At 39.5% G+C, this 12,974-nt stretch overlaps 1 protein-coding gene across 1 annotated transcript in view; it reads right to left on the bottom strand.

Annotated features, from left to right (window-relative positions):
• Nucleotides 1-12,974, bottom strand: part of ckap2l (cytoskeleton associated protein 2-like) — a 33,479-nt gene extending 20,505 nt beyond the window's left edge. Inside the window, exon 1 of the mRNA XM_034170819.1 lies at nt 12,775-12,974. Coding sequence (XP_034026710.1) covers nt 12,775-12,823 — 49 coding nt within the window. The 5' untranslated portion in view covers nt 12,824-12,974. The remainder of the gene's footprint in view (nt 1-12,774) is intronic.

Below are 12,974 nucleotides of genomic sequence, written 5' to 3'. Positions count from 1 at the left end.
ATACAAGGACGTGGCTATCGTACCATACGTAGCCGTATTGTATAGTGAAAATCTATTCGTACGTAGCGTCTGTCTCATTGGTCAATATACAGTTGTATGCAAAAGTTTGGGCACTCCTGATCATTTTCATGATTTTCCTTTATAACTCATTAGTTGTCTGGGTCAGAAATTTCAGTTAAATATATCATATAGCAGACAAACACACTGATATTTGAGAAGTGAGGCAGGTGCATAAATTTGGGCACCCTTGTAATTTTATTGATTTGAATACTGTAACACTAATTATTGGAACACAAAATTGGTTGATGAACACACTGATATTTCAGAAGTGAAATGAAGTTTCTAGTATTTACAGAAAGTGTGCAATAATCATTTAAACAAAATCAGGCAGGTGCATAAATGTGGGCACCCTTGTCATTTTATTGATTTGAATACATTTAGAACTAATTATTGGAACACAAAATTGATTTGGTAAGCTCATTGACCCTTGACCTCCTTACACAGGCGAATCCAATCATGAGAAAGGGTATTTAAGGTGGCCATTTGCAAATGTTTCCCCTCTTTGCATCTCTTCTAATGAGTGGCAACATGGGAGCCTCTAAACAACTCTCACATGACCTGAAAACAAAGATTGTTCAACATCATGGTTTAGGGGAAGGATACAAAAAGCTATCTCAGAGATTTCAGCTGTCAGTTTCCACTGTGAGAAACATACTGAGGAAATGGAAGACCACAGGCACAGTATTAGTTAAGGACCGAAGTGGCAGGCCAAGAAAAATCTCATAAGCTGAAGTGAAGGATGGTGAAACAGTCATAGTCAACCCACAGACCTGCACCAAAGACTTACAACATGATCTTGCTGCAGATAGTGTCTCTGTGCATCCTTCAACTATACAGCGCACTTTGCACAAGGAGATGCTGTATGACACTGTAATCCAGAGGAATCCTTTTCTGCATACATGCCACAGAGTTGCTTGAAGTATACTAAAGCACATTTGAACAAGCCAGCTTCATTTTGGAATAAGGGGAAGTGGCCTGATGAAACTAAAATTGAGCTATTTGGACAAAGAAGGGGCGGTATGCATGGCTGAAAAAGAACACAGTATTCCAAGAAAAACGCTTGCTACCTACAGTAAAATTTGGAGGTGGTTCCATCATGCTGTGTGGCCAGTGCAGGTACTGGAAATCTTGTTAAAGCTGAGGGTCCCATGGATTCGAGTCAGTATCAGCAGATTCTTGAGAACAATGCTCATGAATCAGTGACAAATTTGATGTTGCGCTGGGGCTGGATCTTTCAACAAGAATGACAATGACCCTAAACACTGCTCAAAATCTACTAAGCCAGTGGTCCCCAACCTTTTTTATCACCGCGGACCAGTCAATGCTTGACAATTTTACCACAGACCGGGGGGGTACGTAGATTGTTTATATTGCGAAAATAATAATAAGCGTGAATCCACTGTTTACTCGTATGCAACATAACATCTGTTTAACATCAAAGTCTCTGTTAACATCCTCTCTGCCCCTAAATAATTTATTAAAAAATACACATGGAAAAATAAATAAAGAACAAGAACCAGCAATTCCACATTTCTTTCTCTATTATCTAAATATACCTACACAACATTTTAAATTTTATTATTAAACACTCCATGAATGTTAATTTCTTCACTGGGCCTTTTCCCGTTCAAAAAGAAACTTTCCAAAGACGTCTGTTTTTTTTACTCATTTTGCTAACTTGTGGGTTAAATTTTTGGCCCTCAAGTGATAGAGATGTAACCGAGAGAATCCGGTCATTTTTTAAAATAAAAGATTTTTCAAAATAAAAGATTATTCAGACTCAGATAATAAATACAACAGAAATAATTAATAATTTCTTGGCTGGCCGGCGGCCCGGTACCAACTGATCCACGGACCGGTACCGGTCCGCAGCACGGGGGTTGGGGACCACCGTACTAAGCCATTCATGCAGAGGAACAAGTACAACATTCTGGAATGGCCATCTCAGTCCCCAGACCTGAATATTATTGAAAATCTGTGGTGTGATTTTAAGCGGGTTGTCCATGCTCAGAAACCAACACACCTGAGATGTTTTGTAAAGAAGAATGGTCCAAAATACCTTCAACCTGAATCCAGACGCTCATTGGAAGCTATAAGGATGAGCAATGCAGTGAATGGGGTACTGCATACTGGACATGTTCAAAGCTGTTGCTGTCAGTCTAGCTGGAGTAAGAATGGCTGCACATCTTCCTCCCTGTTCTTTTTGGTCTGATGAAAGTGAATGTCATCACACTTCTTTCTGCAGGTGAATATTTTGATGATCTACATTTCAAATTTCTTTAAACAGACCAATAAACACTGAATGCAGTTTTTCTATTGGTATTGATCAGTCTTGTCAGAGTCATGTAATGCTTTTGAATAACACTTTTCAATTTAATGGTTTCTTGTAGGAAACAAGGGGTCAAGCCCATCACAGACTTAGATGATGCAACAAGAGAACTTCTGCTTTGCAGAACAGGCACATCACACAACATCACACTCATCATGCAGGTAGATATAAGCCTAGTAGCCGTGGAAACCTTGGAGAATCCCCCTGGCAGATCTATGTGCAAGCGTTCTGGGGTGTGCCATGAATCATATGAATGCAGTGTGTGCACACAATTAAAATGAAATTGTCATTTCAGCACTAGAAATACATTTGCGAGTGCACAAATTAGCCATAATTGGATGCTTAAATTAACCAGGAAGGAGTTTCATAAAGAAGGCCATATTTATAACACATAGAGTTTTATTTACTGCCCACATGAGCTTTTCTTCTAATAAAATTTGACCACAAAATATTTTATTCAGATTTCAGAGGTTTCTCCCACAATAACTGTTTACCACAGATAGGCCAAATTTACATATTTCATAGCCAGTACAGCTGGCATTAAGGAGCCAAGAAATGGAAAGGCTTCTTTGAGTGTAATGGTATGCTTCAGTGTCTCAAACATGGATGCTCGCAATAGTCAATGTAATATTTTCCATAGTTTGAGCATACATAAACTTCACAGTTTAGTGTCAATGTCTGTTGTTTGACTATAGTCCAAGTCTGGGTGTCCAAGACAACTGCCACAGAAAATTTCAGGCCTCTAAGTCCATTATTTGCTGAGATATTCTACCTTGAACATAGCTCCAGAAATGACGGCCATAATTTTTGCTTAAAAAAAACGGCAGACCCCATGCACACTAAATTGGCCATATCTCAGAAACTACTGGGCCTACAGGACTCAAACTTCAGATTTGTTGTTCTGAATAGTCTGGGAATATTTGATTAAAATTTGAAGAAAATCTGAGACAAAGTGCGTGAGGCCCTCATTGAATTGTCATGGAATGACCCGGTCTTGCCTAACTAACTTGTTAACTACTTATTAGAATCACCTTTATTGTCATTGCAAAGCAATCAGCACAACGAAATTTTCTTGTGCATCCTCAAAAACAGTGCCCACCCTCACTCATAACTTACCCACACACATACTTCAATAAATATTAACATCAGAAGATTCTTTTTAGGGGGGCAAGCTCAGAGACCTCTAAATTACACCATTCCAGTTAGACATTTGTCTCATATTGCACTGATTGCATATTGCACTGATCCCACATTGTCATTGTCCCATATTGCACTTATCCCATGCTTCGCATGTCCCATATTGCAGATGTCTCATACTGCTCATGTCCCTTATTGCACATATCCCTCTAAAACATCAACTAACATTTAAAATACCCAACTTTAATAAAAACCCTTAAATAGCTAAAGAAATAACCAACATTAATAATATACCTAAAAGTTAAAAATAGTTAAAAACAAATATTTAAAGGAATGGACTAGGTTATATGATGAGGGGTTACCCTTTGATACTTTGTATTTAGATTTTCATGCAGATCTCTCTGTTCCAAATGCCAGGTTAATTTATAAGTTAAATAAGTATGGTATTGTTGGAAAACTTAATGCGTAGATTGAGGAGTTCCATAGAGGAAGGAAACAATATATCTTCATAAACGATAAGTCGTCATCATTGAGGGTAACAAGCGGGGCGGAGCCCCTCAGAGATTGGTCCTAGGGCCTGTTTTGTTCCTAGTCTTTGTTAATAATCTGTCAACTGTTCTTTCACCAAAAAGTAAAATTTTTTGCAGATGACATGAAATTGTTTCACCCTATATTGTCAGTAGTCGACTGCAATTGTATTAACAATGACTTAGATAAGCTTTCAGACTGGTCTAATGAATGGCTGCTCCGGTTTAATAGTGAAAAATGTAAGGTAATGAACTTTGGTGGGAAAAAAAAAGCCTTGTTATTTATATGAAAGAAGAAAAAACAGACACTGTTATGGAAGAAAAAATGTAGGTATTTTGTTTCCCAATAAATTATCATTCTCCAAGTACATACGTAATGCAGCTGAAAAAGCTAATCGAGTGCTTGTCTTATCAAAAGGTCATTCAAATATATTAACAAAGAATCTTTTATAGTGTTGTACAAGACTTATGTTAGACCTCATCTGGAATATTGTGTGCAAGTGTAAACCCCTTTTTGCAGATATGTTAGAAAAAGTTCAACACTGCAACAAAAATTGTACCTGGCTGAGAACACTTATCTAATGAGAATAGGTTAAAGGAACTGACTTACTAACACAAGAAAATAGAAGAGTTCGTGGGGACCTTATTGAAGCTTACAAGATATCAAACTGTCATGAAAATGTTGATTAATCAATGTTTCCAATGTAGAGATTACACTTGTGTGTTTTTAGGAATCCGCTAGCTTAGCGCAGCTACTAGCTCTTAGCCGGTTTAGCATGGCGGCTTCTCCTGTCTCTCCTGCACTTTTCTGCTCTGGGTGTGAAATGTTTAGTTATTCCTCGGCCTCCTTTAGCAGTAATGGTACTTGTAATAAGTGTAGCTTATTCGTAGCTTTGGAGGCCAGGCTGGGCGAATTGGAGACTCGGCTCCGCACCGTGGAAAATTCTACAGCTAGCCAGGCCCCTGTAGTCGGTGCGGACCAAGGTAGCTTAGCCGCCGTTAGTTTCCCTCTGGCAGATCCCGAGCAGCCGGGAAAGCAGGCCGACTGGGTGACTGTGAGGAGGAAGCGTAGCCCTAAACAGAAGCCCCGTGTACATTTCCAACCCGTTCACATTTCTAACCGTTTTTCCCCACTCGGCGACACACCCGCCGAGGATCAAACTCTGGTTATTGGCGACTCTGTTTTGAGAAATGTGAAGTTAGTGACACCAGCAACCATAGTCAATTGTCTTCCGGGGGCCAGAGCAGGCGACATTGAAGGAAATTTGAAACTGCTGCCTAAGGCTAAACGTAAATTTGGTAAGACTGTAATTCACGTCGGCAGTAATGACACCTGGTTATGCCAACCGGAGGTCACTAAAATTAACATTGAATCGGTGTGTAACTTTGCAAAAACAATGTCGGACTCTGTAGTTTTCTCTGGGCCCCTCCCCAATCGGACCGGGAGTGACATGTTTAGCCGCATGTTCTCCTTGAATTGCTGGCTGTCTGAGTGGTGTACAAAAAATGAGGTGGGCTTCATAGATAATTGGCAAAGCTTCTGGTGAAAACCTGGTCTTGTTAGGAGAGACGGCATCCATCCCACTTTGGATGGAGCAGCTCTCATTTCTAGAAATCTGGCCAATTTTCTTAAATCCTCCAAACCGTGACTATCCAGGGTTGGGACCAGGAAGCAGAGTTGTAGTCTTACACACCTCTCTGCAGCTTCTCTCCCCCTGCCATCCCCTCATTACCCCATCCCCGTAGAGACGGTGCCTGCTCCCAGACCACCAATAACCAGCAAAAATCTATTTAAGCATAAAAATTCAAAAAGAAAAAATAATATAGCACCTTCAACTGCACCACAGACTAAAACAGTTAAATGTGGTCTATTAAACATTAGGTCTCTCTCTTCTAAGTCCCTGTTAGTAAATGATATAATAATTGATCAACATATTGATTTATTCTGCCTTACAGAAACCTGGTTACAGCAGGATGAATATGTTAGTTTAAATGAGTCAACACCCCCAAGTCACACTAACTGCCAGAACGCTCGTAGCACGGGCCGAGGCGGAGGATTAGCAGCAATCTTCCATTCCAGCTTATTAATTAATCAAAAACCCAGACAGAGCTTTAATTCATTTGAAAGCTTGACTCTTAGTCTTGTCCATCCAAATTGGAAGTCCCAAAAACCAGTTTTATTTGTTATCTATCGTCCTCCTGGTCGTTACTGTGAGTTTCTCTGTGAATTTTCAGAACTTTTGTCTGACTTAGTGCTTAGCTCAGATAAGATAATTATAGTGGGCGATTTTAACATCCACACAGATGCTGAGAATGACAGCCTCAACACTGCATTTAATCTATTATTAGACTCAATTGGCTTTGCTCAAAATGTAAATGAGTCCACCCACCACTTTAATCATATCTTAGATCTTGTTCTGACTTATGGTATGGAAATTGAAGACTTAACAGTATTCCCTGAAAACTCCCTTCTGTCTGATCATTTCTTAATAACATTTACATTTACTCTGATGGACTACCCAGCAGTGGGGAATAAGTTTCATTACACTAGAAGTCTTTCAGAAAGCGCTGTAACTAGGTTTAAGGATATGATTCCTTCTTTATGTTCTCTAATGCCATATACCAACACAGTGCAGACTAGCTACCTAAACTCTGTAAGTGAGATAGAGTATCTCGTCAATAGTTTTACATCCTCATTGAAGACAACTTTGGATGCTGTAGCTCCTCTGAAAAAGAGAGCTTTAAATCAGAAGTGCCTGACTCCGTGGTATAACGCACAAACTCGCAGCTTAAAGCAGATAACCCGTAAGTTGGAGAGGAAATGGTGTCTCACTAATTTAGAAGATCTTCACTTAGCCTAGAAAAAGAGTCTGTTGCTCTATAAAAAAGCCCTCCGTAAAGCTAGGACATCTTACTACTCATCACTAATTGAAGAAAATAAGAACAACCCCAGGTTTCTTTTCAGCACTGTAGCCAGGCTGACAAAGAGTCAGAGCTCTATTGAGCCGAGTATTCCTTTAACTTTAACTAGTAATGACTTCATCACTTTCTTTGCTAATAAAATTTTAACTATTAGAGAAAAAATTACTCATAACCATCCCAAAGACGTATCGTTATCTTTGGCTGCTTTCAGTGATGCCGGTATTTGGTTAGATTCTTTGTCTCAGATTGTTCTGTCTGAGTTATTTTCATTAGTTACTTCATCCAAACCATCAACATGTCTATTAGACCCCATTCCTACCAGGCTGCTCAAGGAAGCCCTACCATTATTTAATGCTTCGATCTTAAATATGATCAATCTATCTTTATTAGTTGGCTATGTACCACAGGCTTTTAAGGTGGCAGTAATTAAACCATTACTTAAAAAGCCATCACTTGACCCAGCTATCTTAGCTAATTATAGGCCAATCTCCAACCTTCCTTTTCTCTCAAAAATTGTTGAAAGGGTAGTTGTAAAACAGCTAACTGATCATCTGCAGAGGAATGGTCTATTTGAAGAGTTTCAGTCAGGTTTTAGAATTCATCATAGTACAGAAACAGCATTAGTGAAGGTTACAAATGATCTTCTTATGGCCTCAGACAGTGGACTCATCTCTGTGCTTGTTCTGTTAGACCTCAGTGCTGCTTTTGATACTGTTGACCATAAAATTTTATTACAGAGATTAGAGCATGCCACAGGTATTAAAGGCACTGCGCTGCGGTGGTTTGAATCATATTTATCTAATATATTACAATTTGTTCATGTAAATGGGGAATCTTCTTCACAGACTACGGTTAATTATGGAGTTCCACAAGGTTCTGTGCTAGGACCAATTTTATTCACATTATACATGCTTCCCTTAGGCAGTATTATTAGACGGCATTCCTTAAATTTTCATTGTTACGCAGATGATACCCAGCTTTATCTATCCATGAAGCCAGAGGACACACACCAATTAGCTAAACTGCAGGATTGTCTTACAGACATAAAGACATGGATGACCTCTAATTTCCTGCTTTTAAACTCAGATAAAACTGAAGTTATTGTACTTGGCCCCACAAATCTTAGAAACATGGTGTCTAACCAGATTCTTACTCTGGATGGCATTACCCTGACCTCTAGTAATACTGTGAGAAATCTTGGAGTCATTTTTGATCAGGATATGTCATTCACAGCGCATATTAAACAAATATGTAGGACTGCTTTTTTGCATTTATGCAATATCTCTAAAATTAGAAAGGTCTTGTCTCAGAGTGATGCTGAAAAACTAATTCATGCATTTATTTCCTCTAGGCTGAACTATTGTAATTCATTATTATCAGGTTGTCCTAAAAGTTCCCTGAAAAGCCTTCAGTTAATTCAAAATGCTGCAGCTAGAGTACTGACGGGGACTAGAAGGAGAGAGCATATCTCACCCATATTGGCCTCTCTTCATTGGCTTCCTGTTAATTCTAGAATAGAATTTAAAATTCTTCTTCTTACTTATAAGGTTTTGAATAATCAGGTCCCATCTTATCTTAGGGACCTCATAGTACCATATCAATCCCAATAGAGCGCTTCGCTCTCAGACTGCAGGCTTACTTGTAGATCCTAGGGTTTGTAAGAGTAGAATGGGAGGCAGAGCCTTCAGCTTTCAGGCTCCTCTCCTGTGGAACCAGCTCCCAATTCAGATCAGGGAGACAGACACCCTCTCTACTTTTAAGATTAGGCTTAAAACTTTCCTTTTTGCTAAAGCTTATAGTTAGGGCTGGATCAGGTGACCCTGAACCATCCCTTAGTTATGCTGCTATAGACTTAGACTGCTGGGGGATTCCCATGATGCACTGAGTGTTTCTTTCTCTTTTTGCTCTGTATGCACCACTCTGCATTTAATCATTAGTGATTGATCTCTGCTCCCCTCCACAGCATGTCTTTTTCCTGGTTCTCTCCCTCAGCCCCAACCAGTCCCAGCAGAAGACTGCCCCTCCCTGAGCCTGGTTCTGCTGGAGGTTTCTTCCTGTTAAAAGGGAGTTTTTCCTTCCCACTGTCGCCAAGTGCTTGCTCACAGGGGGTCGTTTTGACCATTGGGGTTTTTACGTAATTATTGTATGGCCTTCCCTTACAATATAAAGCGCCTTGGGGCAACTGTTTGTTGTGATTTGGCGCTATATAAATAAAATTGATTGATTGATTGACTTGTCTGAGAGGCCACTCGATTATGTTATTAGCTCACACAATTAAATGTTAAATTTTTTTTTCTTATAGGATCATCACTTTGTGGAACAGTTTATGAACAAAATTAAATTATGGTTTTTAACCTTGGATGTGTGTTTTTACATACTACTTGTACAAGTTAATACGAGTGAAGCACTGCGAAACTCGCTCTATGGTAGACAAAGCCACAAACCAGAAATGACATGGTGAGATGCTGAAGAGCTTCGCTCCTTCATGTACGTGACATATAAACATTATATTATTATGGCTTTTAATTATTATTATTGTAATTTTTGAACTTTTGATGTGTGCTTTTTTTGTACTATCTGTACAAACTTTTTCCTCACACAGTAAATGTTATGTTAATTAATTAAATCAAATAATGTCAACTCATCTCATCTTCAACCGCTTTTCCGGGTTTGGGTCACGGGGCAACAGCTCCAGCAGGGGACCCCAGACTTCCCTTTCCCGTGCCACATTGACCACCTCTGACTGGGGGATCCCAAGGCGTTCCCAGGCCTAGAGATATAATCTCTCCACCTCGTCCTGGGTCTTCGCCGGGGTCTCCTCCCAGATGGACGTGCCTGGAACACCTCCCTTGGGAGGCGCCCAGGAGGCAGCCTTACCAGATACCCAAACCACCTAAGCTGGCACTTTTCAAAGCGAAGGAGCAACTCTACTCCGAGCAGCGACTATAATGTCAACTCATAAACAATAAATACTACACAACCCCCACAACAACATTTCCTTCTTGTTTAGCAACATGCTAACCAGTAATTAGAGCCCGACAGATATGGATTTTTTTGAGGCCAATGCCGATAACGATATTTGGATGAAAAAAATGCAGATAATCGATAAAATAAAATGTTCTTTTTTGGACCCTTAACAAAAAAGGTATGAGCTAAAAGCTGAAGCTTTGTCCTCATATTGATTAACTTTATAACAGAGAAGAATTTTCAAGTTCAAAAAATGCAAACATGCAATTGGAGCAGTTAAGGGGCTATTAAAACAGGCCAACTAGTAAGATATCACTCCTGAAAACGATCTTTGCCATATCACATGAGGTAAATCTGCCCTATGATTGGATTTTGGAAAACCATGTGACGGAGAACCAATTTCGATTGTTCACTCACATTGCGCATGTCATCATACATACATCTTCTATGAGGAGTACCAAAATGGCCGACGGTGGATCGAAAGTCCGCGGAGTTAGCTTTTCAGCAAAAAAAAAAAAAAAAAGAAAAAAGTAAGTTTCTCAGCCTCAGAGGGTCAATGGCGAACGGCAGTAATTCCCAGAACCCTTCTGGACGACCAGTAAATCTGAATGTTTCAACCTCTTAGCAGTAAATGAAAGTTTTTCATGCTAGAAATAAGGTCTACAGAATGTGGGCTTAATAAAAAGTGTGACCGACGCATTGAAGCACATTTGACACATTACTACATAAACTGAGTTAATTAAACTGAGTTGAACTGAAATGGGAGAAATGTGGGGTGAATGTAATCGCAAAGTTATTACAAGCAACATCCTTATAAACTTACTTGTATGCTTTTGACAGCCGATCAGTGCAGTGTGACGGCAAACTACGGGGGCCGGTGATGAACACATTTAAGCAGGGGTGTAAGCAGCTCTCAGTTGAATGGAGTCAGAGCTCCATCTACTGGACAAACGGTGCAAGAACATTTTACATTATTGACACAAACATTATTTCAGTAACTGTTTTGTTTATGAGAAATTATTGGCGTTCTGTCGGCAAAATTTCAGCCGATAGTGAGTACTCTGAAAAGGGCTTATATCGGCCGATAATATCGGTCGGGCTCTACCAGTAATCAACGGTTTACATTCATAGACATGGACAATTCGTAGACACAAAAAGGCCATTCATAGACATATAGAGAACCATTAATTTTTTTTAAATGTAACACATAACCAAAACCAAAATATAGCACTTTATTAAAACACTTAATTACTCATTTTACTGATGTTCTGGTCTGACAGCAGCTGGACATAGATAAACTTTATTGATCTCACAGAGGAGAAATTCACGTTACGTCAGCTCTTAAACCAACACACAAGGTGGGTGCAAGTAGAGGAAAATGTTCATCGAACAGCATGTGCAAGGATAAGCAATAATAATAATGCTTGTAACAGCACAAGACATAAGAAATGAGGTAGAAATAGAATATATATATATATATATATATATATATATATATATATACACACACGAGTTGTTATTGCACATGATATGTGCACATAAAATTGCACGTGATTTGTGGACATATTATTGCATGTGGTTATTTCAAAGTGTTATTGTACAGCCTGACCGCAGCAGGGAGGAACGACCTGCGGTATCGTTCCTTCTTGCACTGAGGGTGCCTCAGTCTGTCACTGAACGAGATCAGTAAAAGGATCTTTTCATGAAGACATCTGTCAGCTCTCGTAAGAATCTGGAGGTGAAGATTAGAGGTGGGCAATACCGATACTTTTTCATATTTAAGCTTCATAGATCCAAAGGATCCAAAAGACCTAGGATAAAATTTCGCCAAACATTGTACGTGACAACAAAATACTTTATTATTATCACAATCAACATTTTTGTCTAAAAAAAAAAAAATCACTCAACACAACTTAAAACTAAATCTCCTGACAAACCACAATACACAGGTGTGCTGCTCCATGTTGTGTGACACAGTGCAGCGCTACTCTTACAGAGAGAGTAGAATTTGATGAATCTGCGTGCGCAGCAGTCAGTGCATGCGGGAGAGAAAAAAAAAAGCTTGAGTATCGATCTTTTTACACGAGGATCGTTCAATATCAATACCGGCGTTGGTATCGATATTATCCATATTAGAATCGATCTGCCCACCTCTAGTGAAGATGACATCAGTGGCTTCTTGGTGCAGGATGTGGATGAGGACACCGAGGTTAGGTTAGTTTGATATTCGATATTCAGACATTCGAACTTCACCACGGTGATGAGGACGTACATATTGGCTCTGTAGTATGTCACACTTGAGATGATTCTGGTCACAGCTGTCACAGGTGATGACTGTGAACTGGTTTATGACAGGTGATGCAGGGATATTCCATGGCGTTAGCTCCCACTTCACCGCGGTGCGTCAGTTTGAGTAAATCGTCGCACCCACTTGTCTGGTGCAGCTCTCTTTGTATACGTATGTGACACTTCCTTTAACACAGGTGTGATCTCTCAGAAGGGAGTTGATACTTTGACACATTCGTTCAGTAAATAATATTAATTTATGAATGGTCTCTTTTTTTTTTGTCTGAGTTTTGCACATTCGTTGCGTCCATGAATGGTCCATATCTATGATTGTCCGGTTACCGTAATCAACAAGTCAAGGACAAAAATGATCTGAGCTCAACAGTTTTTATACCAAAAGTTCGTAATACACAACAGTAACGCATTGAATTTAAATCTTTATCTATAAACTTAAGTTGATGTTTTCAAATACACGAAATAAGATCGTCAGCATTAGCTACTAGCGCTAACTAGCTTTTCGGCTAACGTCAAAACAAGCTTGCTAACCTTTTCTGGAAAGCCCAAGTACGGTTCCTCTTTCTTCCGTGTTCATCATAATCCAGTGCTTTATACGTTTGACCCGATTAACTGAAGCAGTAATACTCCGCAGTGTTTGTTGTGACAGTTTACGTTAAACACAACTCTCGCTCTGCTCATTTTCAAACAAATCGACGTTATATTGAATTTACCGGGTTGTACTTGTCTCG

This window comes from Thalassophryne amazonica, chromosome 5 (assembly GCF_902500255.1).
Source record: "Thalassophryne amazonica chromosome 5, fThaAma1.1, whole genome shotgun sequence".
NCBI lineage: Eukaryota > Metazoa > Chordata > Actinopteri > Batrachoidiformes > Batrachoididae > Thalassophryne > Thalassophryne amazonica.
This window is presented reverse-complemented; position numbering and strand designations above follow the sequence as displayed.